At 39.5% G+C, this 21451-nt stretch overlaps 1 protein-coding gene across 1 annotated transcript in view; it reads left to right on the top strand.

Moving 5' to 3' along the window:
• Positions 1-21451, top strand: part of LOC123242431 (IQ motif and SEC7 domain-containing protein 3-like) — a 483094-nt gene that overhangs the window by 241870 nt on the left and 219773 nt on the right. The window contains exons 2-3 of the mRNA XM_044670216.1: positions 5029-5058; positions 19865-19939. Of these exons, the coding sequence (XP_044526151.1) occupies positions 5029-5058; positions 19865-19939 (105 nt within the window). The remainder of the gene's footprint in view (positions 1-5028; positions 5059-19864; positions 19940-21451) is intronic.

Here is a 21451-nt window from a genome sequence, read left to right as displayed (position 1 = left end):
TATTCACCCCCTCTTTCCCATCCCCCATGTCATCTTAGATTATTTAGTGTTCCACCCTCACCCTGTGAATTATTCTTCTGATTACTATAATAGTGGATACTATAATAGTGAATAGAGTTCACTACAGAGAATTATACATAACATTTCTCTACATAGGAATACATATAATTAGATCTTACTGAGGCCCTTAAAAAGGCAAATTTAAAAATTATAAGTTTTCTTTCTTTCCCCTCTGTTTCTTATTTACCTTTTCATGTTTCTCTTGATTTTTGTGGTTGGATATCAAACTTTCCATTTAGCCCTGGTCTTTTCTGTGCAAATACTTGGAATTCTTCAATTTTGTTGAATGCCCATACTTTCCCCTGGAAAGATAAGAGTCAATTTTGATGGGTAGTTGATCCGTGGTTGCAGGCCCAGCTCTCTTGCCTTTCTGAATATTGTATTCCAAGCCTTACGGTCTTTTAGCGTGGAGGCTGCCAGATCCTGTGTGATCCTGATTGGTGTTCCTTGATATTTGAATTGTCTCTTTCTGGCTTCTTGTAAGATTTTTTCTTTTGCTTGAAAGCTCTTGAATTTGGCAATTATATTTCTGGGCATTTTCTTATCTGGATCGAATGTAGTGGGTGTTCTATGAATCCTTTCAATGTCTATATTGCCCTCTTGTTGTAGGACTTCAGGGCAATTTTGCTGAATTATTTCTTTTAGTATGGAGTCCAGGTTTCTATTAATTTCTGGTTTTTCTGGAAGACCAATTATTCTCAAATTGTCTCTTCTAGACCAGTTTTCTTGGTCTGTCACTCTCTTATTGAGATATTTCATATTTCCTTCTATTTTTCAGTCTTTTGACTTTGTTTTATTTGTTCTTGTTGTCTTGAGAAATCATTAGCTTCTAATTGCTCAATTCTAGCCTTTAGGGACTGGTTTTCGGCTCTAAACTTTTCATTTTCAGCTATGATCTTTTGGTTTTCTTTTTCAGTCTGGTTCACTTTGCTTATCAGTTCATTTGATTTCTGAGCCTCACTTTCCAATTGTAAGATTCTACCTTTTAAACTGTTATTTTCTTGCCAGATCTCTTCCATCTTCCTCAGAATCTCAGTTTTGAACTCTTCCATAGCTTGTGGCCCGTTATCCTTATTTGAGGAGGGTCTGGATGCTTGTTTGTTCTCTTCTTCTGTTTGCTCGGTTGTCTGGATTTTCTCTGTGTAAAAGTTGTCGAGTGTTAAAGACTTCTTTTTCTTGTTGTTTATCTTTCTCTTCTGAACTTCCTGAGTCTGGGTAGCCATCATTAGCCCAGCAGCTTCTCAGCTTTATCCTCGCGCTCGGGGTCTTTTGGCTCCTGAGGTCTGAGTTCTGGTTTTTTCCAAGGTCAAGCCCCCTGGTGGACCCCCTTGCTTTATCCTCTGCCGGAGGTTCCTTTACAAGTCTCAGGGCGCTGCTTCCACTGTTGTATACCTTTCTACGCTGGTTCCCCACTCAGGGTTTCAGAGCTTTAGCTTGTGGCTGTGTCTGCATCCACCCACGCCTCCGCCACTCCTGCGCTCTGCTCCCACGCTCAGAGTCCGTGTGCGTTCTTTGGCTTTTTGGGGTCCCAAATCTTGCTGCTCTCAGGAACAGGCCCCAGAGCTGCCAATGACTCGATGGGTGCCCCAAACTTGCTCTATTTCTTTTTAACTGGCTTCGGCGCTATAGGTATTGTGTGTGGAGGGGTTGGGAGTGGGGTGGTTGCTCAGCCCGCGATTTAGTGAGAGCTGTTTCACCCCTTTATAGCATGGAAATGTCCCGATTCCACGTACCTTCCACGCTGCACCCTGTTGTGGGGTTCCTCTGTTCGTCTGGACTTGTTTTTATGTCCCCTTGAGGAGTCTTGTGTGTTTTGGTCAGGAGAGGTTAAACGCTGCTTTTTACCCTGCCGCCATCTTAACCGGGAAGCTCCTGTGGCTGGTTCTTAAACATGACATGCATTCTTATTTGATAGTCCCACTCCTCAAAGTGCTTATATTCTAATAGAAAAATAATAAAATCAAAAGAGAAGCTGGAAACCTGGGTGAGGAAAGGTTATTATACACATGGCATTTCTTCCACACAGGATAATAAGATCTTTGAGGACAGGAAAGATGGAAAAGAAGGGAAGGAGAGAAATAATCAGGTCAGAAATTCCAAGCTTCCCTTTCAAAGTGTCTTTTCCTATAGTAAGATAATGAATACAATTGAAACAGCTAGAGGTGATGTATTTTCCTTCACAGTAAGATTATTTAATAAGAGAACAACTGGAAAGTTGCCAAGTAATTGTTTCTACAAGTTTGGTCAGTCAGATGCTTGATATTCTCCAAACAGAAAACTTTGCCATATTGGAAGTGAAAAACCCCCCAAAGCAGGGCATATTTTTTTTAACCCTTGTACTTTGGTGTATTGTCTCATAGGTGGAAGAGTGGTAAGGGTGGGCAATGGGGGTCAAGTGACTTGCCCAGGGTCACACAGCTGGGAAGTGGCTGAGGCCAGGTTTGAATCTAGGACCTCCTGTCTCTAGGCCCGACTCTCACTCCACTGAGCTACCCAGCTGCCCCCGGCAGGGCATATTTTTAAAAGATGGCTTCGATTATTTTCAGGTATTATATGTTTGCTATGTGACCTGTGAAGTGGAATTGAAATTCCAGGTTTACATGGACAAAGTTCAATCATAAAAACTCCTTAAAAAATCATACTATTGGACTCATGCTTTCACCTTACTTATGTCTTGGAAATACGAAAGTTTGACTCCTTGCAACAAAAAAGAAAAGGTCTTCAGCTTCCATATAAGTACTCAGGCTAACAAAATATCAAATGTAGGACATTTTTTATTTCGCCTGACAAAAAATTCAAAGGACTCATGCCAGAGCCCATAAACAATAAAGAAAAGCCCTCCTTTCCTCCACTGAGAGCTCCACCTTCCCAGAAACCTATACATCCTCCCAATTTATGGTAGCATTCTGAGTAAATCCTCCTGCCAAAATTAAAAAAAAGAGATGGGGGAAGAGAAGGATTTGGAATGCTAGAGGATTAAGCCACTCACCCCTCTGATTGGACCTATCTCCCTAAGAGCTAGGTAGTCCTCTAGGCATTTGGTACTTCCAGGATATGGGGAGAGGATTCAAGGCTGTTGTAATGACAGACCACCCCCCACCACTCCATAGGTGAGTTACTCCAGCAGCTAAGTGTTTTCCACCATGCTGTAAACCTCAGCTGTGAGATAATCCCATAGCACTTTGTTTGACTTTCCATCAGTTTTTATAAGCATTCAGCTCTTCTGTAGATTTTTAGCTCATTTCAGCAATAAGCCAAAATTGCTTATTCCTGTTTCTTCTGAGATTGTGCTTTTTAATATTAGACATTAGCAAAGGCATCATTTAAACAAACTTAGGCTACAAGGGGAGAAAATAGAGTGTTTTCTCAGCACATTATTAATTCCAATCCCTTGCTCCTTGGTGAAGAAAGCCTTACATTAACTACTAATGGTACCAATACTCTTTTACCCCCTTAAACCTTTACCTTTGTCCTTAAAAAACAATTGGCTCTAAAGGAGAAGAGTTAAGGGCTAGGCATTGAAGGTTATGGGACTTGCCCAGGGTCATAGAGCTAAGAAGTACCTGAGGCCAACTTTGAATTCAGGATAACTGGCTTCTAAGCCTGGCTCTTTACCAATTGAGCCACCTGGCTGTTGCCCCAAACTCATACTCTTCATAGCAGTCCTTACATGGTTAAAGCCATCCAGCCTTTACTTATCGGTAGATAAACCCTTCCAAGACATTTCATGTTGAGGTAGCTACAGGGGCTCAGAACTAATTATTATTTTCAGTGTGAGCATTTATATCTCAGAAATTGGGAAATGCTACAGATGGGGCCTCTTAATTGTTTTGTCGATTGCCTATACTTAAGAAAGTAATGGAGAAAATAGTAGTAATGAAAATTAAACTTAAAAGTTGATCTACTTTTTTGGAGAGCTGATTGTTACATATTTAACAGCAGTTCTAATTATTAGAAAAGTTTTCCTTCTGTCAAATGGAAACCTACCTTTATGCACTGGAACAACTTGGCCAGTTGCTCCAAGGCTCTGCCTTCTGGAGTCCAATAGAACAAGGCTAATCCTGAATCCCATCGCATGGCAGCACTTCTGATTCTTGAAGACAGCCAACATGTTTTCTCTTTTCTAATAAAAACATCATCAGTCCTTTCTTCCTTTCCCTTTTTTAAAACCCTTACCTTCTGCCTTAAAATCAATACTGTGTATTGGTTCTATGGCAGAACCATAAGGGTTAGGCAATGGGAGTTATGTGACTTGCCCAGGGTCATACATCTAGGAAGTGTCTCAGGCAAGATTTGAACCTAAGACTCCCCATCTCTAGGCCTGGCTCTTCTTAATCCACCGAACCACCCAGCTGCCCTCCAGTTCTTTCAACTAAGCTTCCCATGGCATGATTTTGATCCATAGACTCTTCTTTTAATTGCCCAACTCTGGCTTAAGTATGTTTTTATTTTGGTAATGAACTCACATTTAGAAAATCCAAGGATTAGCTTCCTGAACCTGTTTACACATGGCCTTTTAATCCAGTCAACTGAGCAGAAGGCTAACCACCATTAAACTAATCCTCTTGCTTCTGGTGTGGTCAGTCCAGAAAGCATATATTTTGGTTTGCAGAATGTGAAGTCTTCATCTTTGATTCTGTGTGTTTTCCCCAGCCTTTGAGAAAGTTCAAGTGGGTGATACAATCCTATTTCTTGACTTTTACAGTTTTCTCCTTTTTAAAGTGGTATAATTGATTTTTTGGTATTTGAAAATTGAACTGGTAGTTCGGAAATGCTGGAGAAATACCAAATAGGTAATAAATGAAGCCACCCTTCATTCCTTCACTCCCTCCTCTTTCCTCCACTTGCCTCACCTTTCCCACTGGCATGGGAATGTTGTGGTTCTTGATAGTGTGGATGAATATGTGCATTTTTCAGAGAAGGTGTCAAACAGCATTCTAAGTGTCTTTGTGTTCTGTTTCTTTCCAGGTCTGAAGGAGAAGGCTCTCGGAGTGTCAGGTACGTGTTTAATTAGCTCCTCTGCTTGTGTCGTTGTGGTCCCCTGGAGTTTGTTGTTTTAATGAAACCATGTGCTTTGATTTCTGTCTGACTAGTGGTCTTATTAGGTCAGAAGCATTGAAGCAAGGATCTTAGTGCTTTGCATTTAAATGGATTTGTTTAGAAGTACAGCCCAAAATGAAATATATTCTAACCATCCAAAACAGGTCTTTCCTTTTCCTTCCCCAAAGCAACATCAATAAGGGGCTTTACTCTGGAGGAACAAAGTAAAGAACAGGAGCCCAGTTTTTGTTTTCATTTTTCATTTTGGTTTTAGTCCACCCCACTCATTGCCCCTTCATCCCCAATCACATTTTATGAAATTAAGCAAAGAAAAGGACTTCATTTCAAGGTCTGCTTTGATTTCAAGTGACAGTGACATAATTGTGCTTGATTCCTTGAGTGACAGAATATATGTAGTCTTGGTGTGAAAGTATCTGTCCCCCACACCTGCAATGGCAGCAGCCATTCTATCATGTTATCCATGGCTTCCTCATCCAACCCTAAAAACATTCCCAGTCATCCATGACTGCCTAGTTGGCTTAGGGTAAAAAGGACCTGAAATGTTGCTTGTCTCTGGATGTTGGCTTTATAAAGAGGGCTTATACTGATAAAAACAAAGATTACTCTTTTACAAAGAACAGAAATGGAATTGCTTTTCATCATTAGCGTTTTGAACTAGCTGCTTAGTTTGAAGGAGAAAAAGAAACAAACCAATTTTGATGCACTCTCCTTTGCAAGCTATTGCCATGAATGGGTGTTACCTGCCTTTTTCTTTAGTTAATGAGGCTACTCTGTATTGGGTATAGACCCTACCTGGCTAGTGAATGTCTGGAAAGAGGGTCCAACCAGAACATTGCATTTGTCTTTACCTGTTTCTTTGAATTTTGTACAAGGGGCTGGAATTGAGGCTCTTTAAGTTCTTTGTGGTACTCAGTAGAAGGACATGCATATATGAGGTGTATGTCTTGCCTATATCTATCTGTATGTGTATGTGTGTATACATATATGAATATATATGTATATATTTGTAGAGATAGATAGATGGATGGATAGATGGATGCATGGATAAATAAATGGATGGATATGGAAGAAGCATAGCATTCAGGAAGAAGGAGGTGCTTATTCTACTCTTCCCTGTTCAGACCTCATCTGGAATGCTATATTCATGGCTGGGTATTATACTTAAGGAAGAAGAAAAATAAACTGTTCCATATCCCATGGTGTGAAACCAGAGTGGTGAAGAACTTCATTTGTTCTATATAGGAATCAGTTAAAAAACTAGTTTTATTTTGTCTAGAAAGGAGATATTGCAGAGATGAGACATGACTGATATCTTTAAGTATTTGGAGGGCCATCAAGTAGAAGAGAGGTTAAACTTATTCTGCATTTTTTTGGGGGGGGGGAAGTCACTGGAAGAATGATTTAGGCTTGATATAAGGACACATTTCATAATAATAAGAGTTGTTCCAAAATGGAATGGGAAGTTTCAGGAAGTAGTGGGTTCCCCCTCATTGGAATTCTTCAGACAGTGACTCAGGGACCATTTATTGGGGAGGCACCAGTGGCTCCTTCACCTCTATGATCAAAAGCAAAGTCTTATAATTGGTATTCAAAGTCCGTAATGACCTGATCTTTCTCTACCTTTCCAGTTTTCTTATCTTCTTTAAGCACTCTGTTCACTCCAATGATCCCCCTACCCTCTTCTACTTTCCATTCCTTTCACAGGAGAACATATCATCCCTTGTCTCCATATCTTCATTTTTAGTGACCACGAAGTCTGGAATGTTCTTCCCCCTCATATTTACCTGCTGGATTTTCTGGTTTCTTCTGCAACTAAGGTGAAATCCCATCTTCTGCAGAAAGTTTTTCTCACTCCTGTCTTCTCCCCTTCCTGCATTATAGTTCCTCTTTCTAATATTTATCTTTCATTTACACTATATAAACCATATATGTACATTGTTATTTACATGCTCTCTCCTCTTAGAATATGTTTCTTGAAGACAGGTTTTTGCTTTCCTTTGTCTTGCCAGCACTTAGCACAGTGCCTGGATTTTGATTGTTAATCATTGCGATAGGATGGGATTCTTGACCTTGCAGAAGTTATACGCCTTTCCAAAGAGCAGCCATGGTTACTTAATAACTTCCCATGTAGGCACATTTAAAAAATATATACTCCTGGGGCACCTACGTTGCTCATTGGGTGGAAATCCAGGCCTAGAGATGCGAGGTCTTGGGTTAAAATGTGGTCTTAGACACCTCCTAGCTGTGTGACCCTGGGCAAGTCACAACCCCAATTTCCCAACCTTCAGATATATATTCTATCTGTCTATCTATCTATCTATCTATCTATCTATCTATCTATCTATCTATTTATCTATTCTTTCAGCACTTGCTCCTTTAAGTATTTAGTACCTTCACACATCCCCCTGACTGTCCATCGCTCTTCATTATAATCTTTTGTAATCTATTTGGTAATCTATTTGGGTCTATACTCAGAATGAAATTCTTTTTAAACTCTTACTTTCTGTCTTAGAAGCAATTCTAAGTATCATTTCCAAGGCAGAAGTACAGGAAGGCCTAAGCAATTGGGGTTAAGTGACTGAGGCCAGATTTGGACCCAGGACCTCTGTCTATATTTTTGGCACAGGCAGAGACAGGCTATAGAATGCCATGTATGGGAAACCACAAGCAGGCCAATTTTTCTGGTGCATAAAAGTGTGGGAGGGGAGAGGGATATGAAATCAGCCTAGAAAGAGAGGTTGCAGCTAGATTGTAAAGGGCTTTAAATGTCAAGCCAACGAATTTGTATTATATCCTAGAGAAAATAAGAAGTATTTGAAGCTTCGTGTACAGAGTGCCATGGGCAGACCTGTGCCTTAGATTCATCATCATTTTGGCATCGTGGTGAAGGATGGTTTGAAAAAGGGAAAGGCTGGATGCAAGGAGAAAAATTATGAGCAAAGTGAAAAGAAAAAAAAACCGAAATACTTATTAAGTGCCCACTGTGTGCCAAAAACTATGCTAAATGCTTTACAAATATTATGTCGTTTGAGCCTCATAACAACCTTAGTGGGCAGACACTATTATTATGGCCAGTTTGCAACTGCCCAAAGAAAACTGAAGCATGTAGGAAGTAAGTGATATACAGATTATAAGCGACTAAGGCTGTATTGGAACTCAAGTTTTCCTGATTCCAGGTCTGGCACTTTATTGATTATTAAACAGAATAACAGTCAGGTGAGAAGTGAAGGAGGTCTGCACTAGGGTGGTGGATGAGTGAATTGAGAGAAGGGAATGAATGTGGAGATAGATTAGTCTCAATGACCTCTCTGAGATGGGCATAAAAAAATACAGAGTCGAAGTTGACTTTGAGGTTACAAAACTATGTGAGGGTTAGCATTGACTGGAAGGATGCTGGTGACCTTGAGATAGTAGGGAAGTTAGAAGGAGCAATAGGGTTTTCCCTTTCTCTAATCTCTCACTGAGTAATATCACCTACTCCCATAGATTCACCTTTATATCTCTGAATGGATGACTCCAAAATCTGTCTAGTCCTTACTTCTTAGTGGAGTCTATATTTCTTCTCTCCCAGCTGCCTGTTGGATGTCTCCTGGATGTCCTCTGGACATCTTGAAATCAACACATCTGAAACAGAACTGACCATCTAATTTCAAAATTGAATCATCTCCTTAACTTTCCTGTGTTTATTGATGGCACCACCATACTCATGAAGCCATTCAAGTTCATAACTTCATTAATTCTTGATTCTCTTCTCACTCTTCCCCCTATTCCATATTCAGTCTGTTGCCAAGACAGGATTTCTCTGGATGCCCAAGTGTAATGACTTAAATGCTGAAACCTTTTCTCATTTTCAATATTTTTAAAGGAAATATTTCTAACATGTGTTATGTGCTTCCTATCTTAGGAAACAGAGCATATGGAGCATAATGTAACCTTTTCTTGATGACTCAAGGTCATCATTATGATCATGAGGGCAGGGCTGGTGTCATATTTATTTTTGTCTCTCCCAGGGAACACTATGCAAGATAGTGCCTTGAACATAAGAGACCCTTAATACTGTTTACTGAATAAAGTTTACTGTGCTCTAGATGCTGTAGGGCAGTGGATATAATCCTGTATACTCCTAAAACTGTTAGGTTATGATGCTCTGGAACTTGTCTTTCTCAACTGAGTCTTTCCATTCAACATGTTTGCTTAATAAACATTGTTGGCTTAAATCCGGTTGTTTTCTGTTTCTTTCTGGTAAAAATGAAAGAGACTCCTTTCTTTGGAGAGGTTGGGAGGACTGTGAGTGTGGAATGTTACCTATGCTATCAGATATGACTGATTTTTGCTGAACTGTTTGTTTTGTTTCATTTTTTTATTTTTGCTACAAAGGAAGCCTTACTGAGTAGAGGAGGGAGAGAAGTATATTCAGAATATGATGTAATGTAAAAATGAAAGGCACCAGTAAAAGTTTCACATTTAAGAAATGAATAAAGGGCAGAATGTTCAGCTGCCTGAGCTTGAAGACAATGCAATTCAGATCTTCCTAGGAAATCAACCATTGATTCAAAAACAGACACAGCTTTTCCTCGGTTGCTTTCTTGCCCTCAATAAAGAGCCCATGCCTTATTAGTATCCTTCAGCTACTCTACCAAATTTCAAAGCATTCTCTGCCATCTCAGTCTCTTGGCCATTTTGGGCCACTTTTAGTTAGGTTCATCTTCTTTAGAAAGTGGGGAGTGTCCTTTTCTCTGGATGCACCCCATCTTCATCCTGTGGTCCTATAGGCTGTCACCCTTGACAATCTTGAAGCCAACTTGCATTATAGACATCACTGCTAACTTTAAAAGCTTGGTATTATGAGTTCTTCTTTCTTGTCTTCTGGCATTGATTATTGCATCAGATTTGGATAATCAAGTTTTTAGTCTCTATCCCATGCAAGCTTTGACAATAGAAAAAAACGGAAAAAATTATTATAGCTACTGAAACATCTGGCTGCTGTTGCTTTTCTTTCTCTCCCATTGTTCATGCTGTCTACAGGTGCAACCCACTTGGAAAAAACACTGTGAAAAATCGGGCCTCACAAAACAAATTAGGAGTGATTTATTTGTATCATATAAAGTTTCTTTGCTTTACCAAAGGATTCTCCTAAGTATGCCTGTAAATATTGAACTCTCCTAGCATATTCAAAATTGGATTTAACTGACAAACATTTGATTTATGCACCCCTTTCCAAAAATATATGTAGAGCCAAAGTAATAACTCATGGTGATATGGTATTTTATGTTTTACAAAATATTTTCCTCCCAGTAACCCTGTAAGGTGATAAAGAATGGGCAAGTTTAATCTCATTTTACAAATAATGAAGCTGAGATCCCGAGAGGTTGGTGATTTAGCCAGTTACACATAAAATAAGTGATAAAGTTGGGGAGAAAATGAGGTCATTTAGTTTTAGAACTGTAAGATACCATAGAACTTAGTAAAGAACTCAATGGCAGCTAGGTGATGTAGTAGCTAGAATACTGGACCTGGAGTCTACAAGTCCTGAGTTCAAATCCTACCTCAAACTCTAAGTGGGCAAATTACTTAACATCTATCTAGGGATAGCTAGGTGGCTCAGTGTATAGAGAGCCAGGCCTAGAGTCAGGAGGACCTATATTCAGATCTGGCCTGAGACACTTCCTATGTGACCCTGGGCACGTCATATAACCCTAATTGCCAATCTGCTTTGGAACTGATACTTATATTGATTCTAAGACAGAAGGTAAGTGTTTAAAAATAAAATAAAATTGGCATGCCTCAATTTCCTCATCTATAAATTTGGACTTCCTAGAGTGGCTGTGAGACTCAGTTGATATAATGCCTCTAACTTGTTGTTCAGTCACATTTCAGTCATGTCTGACTCTTCGTGACCCCATTTGGGGCTTTCTTGGCAAAGATAGAAGAGTGGCTTACCATTTCCTTCATTTTATATAGATAAGGAAACTGAAACAATGAGGATTAGGTGACATGCCCAGGGTCACACAACTAGTAAATGTCTGAGTTTGGATTTGAACTCAGGAAGATAAATCTTCCTGACTTCAGGCCCAGAGCCCTATCCACTGCAATGCTTAGCTACCCTGTATATTAAAAAATATTTTGCAATACATCCAGTGTTCTACAAACCTCAAATTACTTTGTACATAATAACCATTATCTAGTCCAGTCTCTTATTTTAGTGACTAAGAAATTGAGGGAGACAGGATTAAGTGGCTTGCCCAGGGTCACACAGCTAGTAAAAGTCTGAATCCATATTTGAACTTGGATCTTCCTGACTCCAAGCTTGGCTCTCTGTGCACTATGGCACCCACCTAGCTGCCCTATATATCTAAAATGTTTTGCAAATCTCAAAGCACTTTATATATACCGGCCATAATCTAGTCCAATCTCTCATTTTACAGATGGGGAAACTGAGGTGCAGAGAAATTAAATGACTTGCTTAAGATCACTCACTGGCAGAGTCAAGACTTGAATCTAGGTCTTCTTGAGATAAATCCAGCACACTTTCCGCTGTATCATATAGCCTTCCTTCTCATTCAATACTCCTCAAAATAATGGTCGCTTTCATGCCATCTCATTGCATCAGTCCTGAATCCTCTTTTTCTATATGAAGGCAGAGTGGTAGAGTAGACCCTGGAAACCTTATGCAAGTCAGTTTCCCTCTATGCACCATAGTTTCCTCATTGGGAAAATGAGGAGAGTAAACCCAGTGTCTCAAGAGTCCCTTCCAACACTGGCATCCTATCATTCTCATGTCCTACTGGCCTTCAGAAAGAAGACTGGCCTTATTAAGAGTCTATCACTCTGAGTGCACAGAAAGTGAAATGATTTGATGTGCTGCTGGTGGGTCAAGCCGAATGAATCTGATTGTACTATTGGCTTTTTCGGTTGTCTAACCCTGCCTATATTACTAGCAGAAAGGGGTCTCTGTCCAGTGCTGATATCTCAGAGAAACTCAGCGATGCCCCAGAGAAAAATCATTGTGCTTTTCCCATCCCTGGACAACTCTTTGACTGGTTGTCGCTCTTTTTTTTGCTGGCTCAGCTGTCCTGGCTTATCTTTCTACAGCCTCTCTCTTTTCTCCCTTGCTAACTTTACGACCTTGTCCCTGATTTGTTCCCATGATGGTTTTTGCCTTTATTACCTCAGTACAAGATTTCAGCAGGAGGCATCGACGTGACCACAGCTTCATCATCTAAAGGGGGAAGGAAGGAAGCCACGTGGAGAATGTGACAAAGGCCAGCATCATTGCTCTGCACAGTAAGCGACGGCATCAGAGAATGTACAAATACCTGGGAGATTAGTATGCAGAGTGTAACATATGTCAGCAGCTTCCAGCCAAATTGTTCTCAGTGGGATGCCTGAAGAGGAGGAGTCACCAGCATTGATCAAGCTGGGGGGAAGGCCAGGAAGAAAATACTGTGTTTAAGTATTTATGGTCTGATGAATTAGGTTACGTCCTGTAATGACTTCTGGTATGACTCTTTGTGGAGAATCATAGGCTGGAAACAAGAATCATGACAAGGGATGGTGTTGAAAACACTGATGAGAGCGTTACCACTCTGGAAGGAAGGAAGCCTCAAGCTGGTGGCCAGAGAGAAGGAGAAGTGTTTGTTTTTTCTACAAAGGAACCAGAGGAGAGTTAAAATCTTAGAGAACCTTTCAGAAGCGAATCCCCATTTCTCTCCATAGGTCCAACTCAAATAAAACTTGGATAAGTGTACCAGGACACATCTAAGTCAAATCATGTTCTAGCCAAAACCAACTCATTTTGCTCTGTTTGCCTCAGTTCCCCCATCTATAAAATGAATTTATGGAAGGAAATGGCAAACCACTGCAGTATCTTTGTCAAGAAAACCCCAAATGGGGTCAGGAAGAGTCAGACATGACTGAAAAATAACTGAACAACAGCAAATATCTAAAAAAACCACTTATTCAATACCTGCTATGCCTAATGGAGTGCTGGGTGCTCTGAGGACACCCAGGAAAAAAAGATAAGAGGCAGGCTTTGCCCACAAGAATTTACAGTCTAGTTGGGGAACAAGTCATAAATATATAACCTGTGAAACAAGACAGCATATGATCAAATACTAAACTGTGCTTGCTAAATAGCTCAGGGAGGTCAGAGAAAGGAGAGATCAGCGTGGTCTGGAATGTTCATGGGGAACTTTGGGGAGGAGAGAGGACTTGACTTGATTCTTTTTTTTAACCTTTCATTTATTTTATTTTTTATTTTTATTTTGAATATTTTCCCATAGATATATGTTTCATGTTCTTTCCCTCTCCCCAAACCACCCTAAGCTCCCTTAGCCGACGCACAATTCCACTGGGTTTTACATGTATCATTGATTAAGATCTGTTTCCACATTATTGATAGTTGGATTAGAGTTATCATCCAGTGCCTTCATCCCCAAAGGATGAAAACAATTTGGAGAAGCCAAAATGAAAGGTAATGGAATTTCAAAGTGGGGAACATTATATCAAATACAAGGAAGTCACAGTGAACTTGGCTTGCAGGGGAGCATAAGAAAGTGAGCCAGGTCTAAGGAAATGAGCCATTCTCTACTCTGAGACAATGATTGGGCTGTGACTTGATTCTTCCCTAGGGTTCTGAGCACTGGCTCCTCTTTTCACAAAGAAGGAGTTGGCTGAACTATCATCTTTGAGCAGCTCTACAAATTTCCTCTGAATTCTGCCATTTGTGGGTAGTGGGAGGGAAACAGAATTCTGAATCTGAGTTCAATGGTCTTTGCTTCTGAGGTTAGAATGTAATTAATCTACTCCTTGGGACGGTGGTAAACTCTGTCTTGCAACAGTCATTTGCAGACCTTTCCAGGCTATAAACTACTTTACCAAGGCAAAAGACCAACAAACTTCCTAACAACTGAATTTGTCAAATGCTGAAATGAGTTGTATTAGGGTATAGTCAATCAAAGGTGTTCCAGTAGACGATGGATCTCCCAGGGGTTGAGGATGTTGAAGAAGGCATTCATGTTTTGAATAGGGTCTAGATCAGGAGGTCTTCACCTTATATCATTGACCCCTTTTGCAACAGGCTCATGAAACTTATAGACCCCCTTCTCAGAATCAGCTTTTTAAATGTGTAAAAGAAAATGTAGAGGATTATAAAGGAAACCAATCATACTGAAATAAAGTTAACAAAATATTTTTAAAACAAGTTTATGGAATCAGTTTTAGAATCCCTAGTTTAGATGATCTCCCAGTTCAAGTTCTATGAATTTACAAGTCTTTGATGACTTGCCACTCAACAATAGGAGAACAAGGAAAGCCATCAACCAAATGAATGGGAAAAGCTGCCTCTGCTTTCAATGGACCACCTATGAGATCAGATCAGTCGATTAAAAAATATATGCTCCTCCTCCTCCTCCTCCTCCTTCTCCTCCTCCTCCTCCTCCTCCTCCTCCTCCTCCTCCTCCTCCTCCTCCTCCTACTACTACTACTACTACTACTACTACTACTACTACTACTACTCCAAAGATCTGCTATATAGGACACAAGACACTGCATCTCCTGCCTCCATGCCTTTGCATGCCTGGAATGTTCTCCCTCCTCATCTCTGCCTCCTAGAATCCCTGGCTTCATATAAGCATCAATTCATACTACCCTTTGTCCAGACTAGACCAGAGGTGTTAAACATCTGGTACTGCAGCCCACAACACTCCTGAGTGAAATTCAAACCATATTCAAATTAAAGTGATAAATAGTTAACAAAATAAATAAAAATACAATAGAATATAAAAAATGATGATGCCTACTACTATTGATAATAATAATAGAAGACAATAAGCATTTATTAAGTATATACTTTGTACTAGGTACTCCACTAAAGGTTTTTTTACAAATATCTCATTTGATCCTCACATCTCTGTGAGGGAGGTGCCATTATTAACCCCTTTTTATAGCTGAGGAAAGTTGGACTGATAGAAGTTAAGTGATTTGCCAAAGGTTGCACAGTTAAGAACAGCAACAGCAGCTAGCATTTATAAAGTGCTTTAAGGTTTGCAAAGCACTTTTACATGTTATCTCATTGATAAAGTATCTGCAATGTTCCAGATACAGTGTTAAGTGCAGGGCATACTAACAAGTTATGCCAAGTGAACAAGCATTTATTTTTTTTAACATCAAGCAAATCACACGTCCTTATTGGTCACTGTTGTAAGAGCACACACACACACACACACACACACACACACACACACAACTCCAAAATAAAACCATAAAGACACTGATGTGAAAGACAATTACAATAGTTCTTTCTCTGGAGATGGATAGCATTCCCCATCATAAGTCTTTCAGGATTGTCCCAGATCATTACATTGCTAAGAGTAGCCAAGTCTTCACAGATAATCATCATCCAAAATTACTATTATTGTGTACAATACTCTCCCAATCCTGCTTATTTCTCTCTGCATCAGTTCCTGCAGATTTTTCCAGCTTTTTCTGAAATCATCCTGTTTATTATTTCTTATAGCACAATAGTATTTCATCACCAATATGTACCACAATTTGTTCAGGTATTCCCCAATTGATGGATATCCCCTCAATGCCCAATTTTTTGCCACCACAAAAAGAGTTCCTAGAAATCATTTTGTATAAGTAGGTCCTTTCCCCCTGTTTTATTATCTCTTGGGGATATAGTTCCATATTGATAATACAGGATCAAAGGATATGCACAGTTTTGTAGCCCTTTGGGCATAGGTGAACAAGCATTTATTGAGTACCAACTATATGCCAAGTATGGTACTAAGTACTATAGATACAAAGAAAACACACACACACACACACACACACACACACACACACACACACACACACACACACACACACACTGAAGCATTTCCTGCCCTCAAAGACCTTACAATCTATCATAAAATACCTTGTTTTTATTACTTATAAATATATGAGAACAAAAGATGGACCATGAAGCATTTTAAGCATAAAATTCCCAAGAGACCTTTCAGAGACCATCTAGAGGAATCTGCTTGGAGAATCCTGGACTTGGGTGATAGCAAAGCTTTCTGCAGCTCCATGTTTGTTTAGGTTTTGTTTCTCATCAAAGCACATCAGTAAAGAAGTAAGATGCACTGATTGGCCTTTGCAAGGCTCACAGGCTGGACATGTATTTACTAGGAAGCACCTGGTGCAGAATTAGCATGCGCTACTTTCATCGTGGAACACTTGCAGGATCAAACTTGCTTATTTTTCACTCCGTGTCTCATCATTTTTGACCATTTTTCCAGCATAGGACTTTTTAATTGTGGTTCATTGTTTCTAAAGAAGGGTGGCTCTAATTTTCTTTTGGCTCCTTTCAAATGAACTGCCACCAGGTCACACCAGTTGTGACTCCCTGATGATTTTAGTTTGGGCAAGGAGGGAAAAAGGAAGGCTGTGACAGAATAGAGATGAGGGAGGACAATAAAGATAGCTGGCTCATATTTAAAATGCAAGGCCTCTCTAGAGTAGTAACAACCCCGCCTTCCCGCCTAGATTTACAACAAAACAATTGAAAGAAATGCGACTGCAGCTAGATTGAAATATGATTGTGCTCTGTGTTTTCTGGGAACAATTCATTTTCCGGTGTCAGATTATGCTAATGTTCCAGAAATGAGGTCTGATCAGTGCTTTGAAAACCTGATTCTGTTTAGAAAATATTGTAAAAGAATACTCTGAGTGCATTCTCTGACCTCTATTTGAGACCAGAGTGTTCGCTGAAGTTTTCTAAAGTATCATTAAGCTTGACTAGCATGAGCTCGGTGAATGTGACCAAGGAAGGGTGCTCTTTCTTAGGGGAAGTGGTGCTGGCAGAGCTAAACTCAGTTACAAACATTGTATTAAATGGAAGTGAATTGTTTAAGCTATAGCAATTAGTTAAAATTAATTCATTTTTCTGTGAACATGGGTTCTGCTGACATGGAGCCAAGACACAATGCATGAGCGTTGCTGCCGTCATAATTAACTGTGCCTTTTTACAAACTCAAACTGAGAAAATGCAATTTATTTTGTGCGCAAGGAAGTATGAAGATTGACTAATGCAGCAATCAAAACTGAGGAAGTGGGCTATGCCAAGCCAGTAACATCAGGCCCAAACCCTCTTTAGGACCTGTAGTCAGAATGGGCAACAACCCCCCCACCATTGAGAGAAATTGATCCAATTGGGAACTATGCCAAAATATTTTTGGATATTTATGTTATATACCCTGGGAAGAGAAAAGTCAAAAGCAAATGGAGATAATTACTTTCCTGATGAGATAGAACTTTGGGAAATTTTCCCAGTTTATCCTCAAGTCTACAAAAGGAGTCCTAGAGATTGGACACTGATCTCAAGACAATAATGATGATAGTGATGACTCTTTCAGTCTGCCAACCTTAAGATATTATTCCCTCTGCCAATACATATTACAACTTTCCTTTGCCATAGTAGCCTTTTCTGTAAGTTGCCTTGCTTTAGTAGATAATCTTAAAGATTACCCAGAAGCTAGTCTTCCAGTGATCAGCCACTCCATCCTTAGCTAAACCAATTCTGGAATGATGGATATGCAGTCCACTGCTTAACCCCCTATTTGAAACCTTCTCATCTTAGAAAGATTGTCCAGGGCTTGAACATGCTGGTATGACCTTTGAGAACCCATGGCCATCTCCACACCTTGATGAGGTGTTGAAACAGGATTTTAGAAAGAGAACTTTAAAAAAAACTTGCATTTGTATAAGGCTTTATGGCAGCAAAGTAATTTATATCTATTTTGTCATCTGTTTTTCATGACAATCCTGTGAAATGGCTCAGTTATGATTCTACCAATGTGAGTGGCTCTTTTGCCAAATAGGAACTGAACTACAACTCAGTAATTAGGCCATAGAGTGACATTAGTTTGGGGGCAGCTAGATGACTCAGTGGTGGTTTAAGAGAGAGGCTTGGAGATGGGTAGTCTTAGGTTCAAATCTGTCCTCAGGCACTTCCTAGTTGTGTGATCCAGAGCACATCACAACCCCCATAGCCAAGCCATGACCACTCTTATGCCTTGCAACCAATATGTAATATTGATTCTAAAACAAAAGGTAAGGGTTAAAGAAAGAAAAGCAAAGCATTAGCTTAGGTATTAAATAATTTAGTAAAGTATCAGAAGCAGAACTCAAACCCAAGTTCTCTGAAGCTGAATTTGAACTCAAGTTTTCTTGATTCTAGACCAAGCATTCTATCTACCCTGCTAATCTACTAAGTCCTGAATTCTTGGCTTCATCAAGGATCTACAATTTTAATGGTATGGAAATCAGCATAAAGTAGTGACTAGAGTTCTGGGTTCAGCATCAAGAAGACCTGGGTTCAAATATCACCTCAAATACTTCCTAGCCTAATGCATTGCTGGTGGAGTTGTGAATTGATCCAAACATTCTGGATGGCAATTTGGAAATATGGCCAACAGGCTTTAAAAGACTGTCTGCCCTTTGATCCAGCCATACCACTGCTGGGCTTATACCCCAAAGAGATAATAAGGAAAAAGACTTGTACAAAAATATTTATAGCCGTGCTCTTTGTGGTGGCAAAAAAAAAATTGAAAAATGAGGGGATGCCCTTCGATTGGAGAATGGCTGAACACACTGTGGTATCTGCTGGTGATGGAATACTATTGTGCTCAAAGGAATAATAAACTGGAGGAATTCCATGTGAACTGGAAAGACCTCCAGGAATTGATGCAGAGTGAAAGGAGCAGAGCCAGAAGAACATTGTACACAGAGACTGATACACTGTGGTAAAATCGAACATAATGGACTTCTCTACTAGTCTACTTCTCTACTACATTGCATCAATGCAATGACCCAGGCCACTTCTGAGGGACTTATGAGAAAGAACGCTATCTACATCCAGAGAAAGAACTGTGGGAGCAGAAACATAGAAGGAAAACAATTGCTTGATTACATGGTTTGATAGGAATATGATTTGGGATGCAGACTCTAAACGATCACTCTAGTGCGAAGATTAATAATATGGAAATAGGTCTTGATCAATGACACATGTAAAACCCAGTAGAATTGCTTGTTGGGTATGGGAGGGAGTGGAAGGAGGGAAGGGAAAGAACATGAATCATGTAACAATGGAAAAATATTCTAAATTAGTTAATTAAATAAATAAACTTAATTTTTAAAATACTTCCTAGCTGTATGACTATGGGAAAATCACCTAACTCTGTTTGCCTTAGTTTCCTCATCTCTAAAATAAGCTGGATTAGGAAATAGCAAATGCTTCCAGTTATCTTTGCCAAGAAAACCCCAAGAAATCACAGTCAGACATGAATAAATGACTAAACAACAACAAAAGCAGCCTACAAATTCTGGAACCAAGATTTGAACCTAAGTTTCATTCATTTATTTATTTAACTACTAATTGCTGAGGACCTGCCACAAACAGAAGTTCTTTCCAATATACAGGTACTCCTTCCACATTGCAATTATCCCTATCATGGTTTCAATATATTGTGGGTCTGAATGGGAATTTTTGGAGAGTTTTGTAAAGCTGCAGATGACACATGAAGGACAGCAGACGATAGAAAAAGTTTAAAAATTCAGCTATGTATAGTATTATATATCAACATATTTTATCTTTTAGTAGTATGCATATATACAATTTCTTTTTTAAAGTTAAATTAGAAAGTTAAAGTTTGTGAAAAGAAGGCCAAAGCCAAAATATTTTTTGTGAATTTTCCAGATCACGGTGGCACCATGTCTCTAACTGCCATGATATGGAAGGGATACCTGTAGTCGGTTATGATAACCATATAAGGTAATGTCTATTAAGTGCTTTGAATATATTAAAAGTGTCCTATCAGTGTTATTGTTAACGAAGGCTCCTGGGTATACTTCAAGAGCCTTTTTGAGGTAGCTAGAGGTGCCATACAAAGAGTGTTGAGCCTGGATCCAAGAAGATCTGAATTAAAATCCAGCCTTTGATATGTCCTAGCTATATGATCCTAGACAAATCAATTAACCTCTGCCTCAGTTTCCTGTAAACTGTAACATGAGAATAATAATAGCCCCTGACTTGCAGAATTATTGTGAGGATCAGATGAGAACATTTGTAAAAAATACCTAATACATTTCCTGGCACATAGTAGGTATATATTAATACTTATTCTTTTCTATTCATCGTATTTTCCTTTCCTTCCCTTAGACATTACAGCTTAGAATCTGAATTCAGATAGAAAATGAAAAGAGCCAGTAGGAGCTCTGGTATGGTGACTGTATTTACTGCCACTATGTATGAGACTACTGCATGAGGCCAGAAAACAGAATCCTATCCACTCAAACCTTCCTTAATAAAATAAAATAAAATAATTGGTCTCACCCAGTTTCCTATTTGAGTTGTTTGGATCACTTTGAATTTCTGTTTCTGTTCATTTTAATTTCACGCTTCTTCTAACAATTCAGAAGTTCTCGCTTTAGGCAGCCAACCTTGCCAGGTCTCAGGTACCACAGTCACAGTGATGTCTCTGTCTACAACTCAGAGAAATAAACATTCAGTCGTCCTTGGCCACAGGTCACTGGCCCTGGCCAGTGGGGATGCTCTGTCGGCTGTTGGATACTTTTTCTTTTACAGTATTCAGTTAAAAATGTAAGCATGAGATGGGGGCAGCTGGGTAGCTCAGTGGATTGAGAGCCAGGCCTAGAGACAGGAGGTCCTAGGTTCAAATCCGGCCTCAGACACTTCCCCAGCTGTGTGACCCTGGGCAAGTCACTTGACCCCCATTGCCTACCCTTACCAATCTTCCACCTATAAGTCAATACACAGAAGTTAAGGGTTTAAAAAATTTAAAAAAAAAATGTAAGCATGAGTTTGTGAGAAGCAATCCCTTCACTGGAAGCCAGGTAAAGTTTTTTTTTAAACCTTTACCTGCTATCTTAGAATCAATACTAAGTATTGTTTCCAAGGTAGAAGAGCAGTAAGGGCTAGGCAGTGGGGGTTAAGTGACTTGCCTAGAGTCATATAGCTAGGAAGTGCCTGGCTCTTTTATTCATTGAACCACCTAGCTGCCTCTACAGTTATTCATTTCATTTAATAAGCATTTTTTAGTACTTACTAAATGTCAGGCACTATGCTAAGTATGTGAACACAGAATCAAAACAGTGCCTACCTTGAGTTGCTTAGAGTTCCTTAAGGGATTAGAATATTACAAAATTACAGAATTTTAAAATTGGAAATGGCTATTAGTGGCCATCTAGTTTGACCCTTACCCAAAAAGAATCCCCACTAAAAAAGAGTCAAAAAGAGGCAACTGTTTCCTTTTTGGACACATAC

Source organism: Gracilinanus agilis, chromosome 1, assembly GCF_016433145.1.
Source record: "Gracilinanus agilis isolate LMUSP501 chromosome 1, AgileGrace, whole genome shotgun sequence".
In the NCBI taxonomy this organism is placed as follows: Eukaryota; Metazoa; Chordata; class Mammalia; order Didelphimorphia; family Didelphidae; genus Gracilinanus; species Gracilinanus agilis.
Note: the sequence above shows the minus strand (reverse complement) of the source record. Positions and strands in the feature narration are given on the sequence as shown.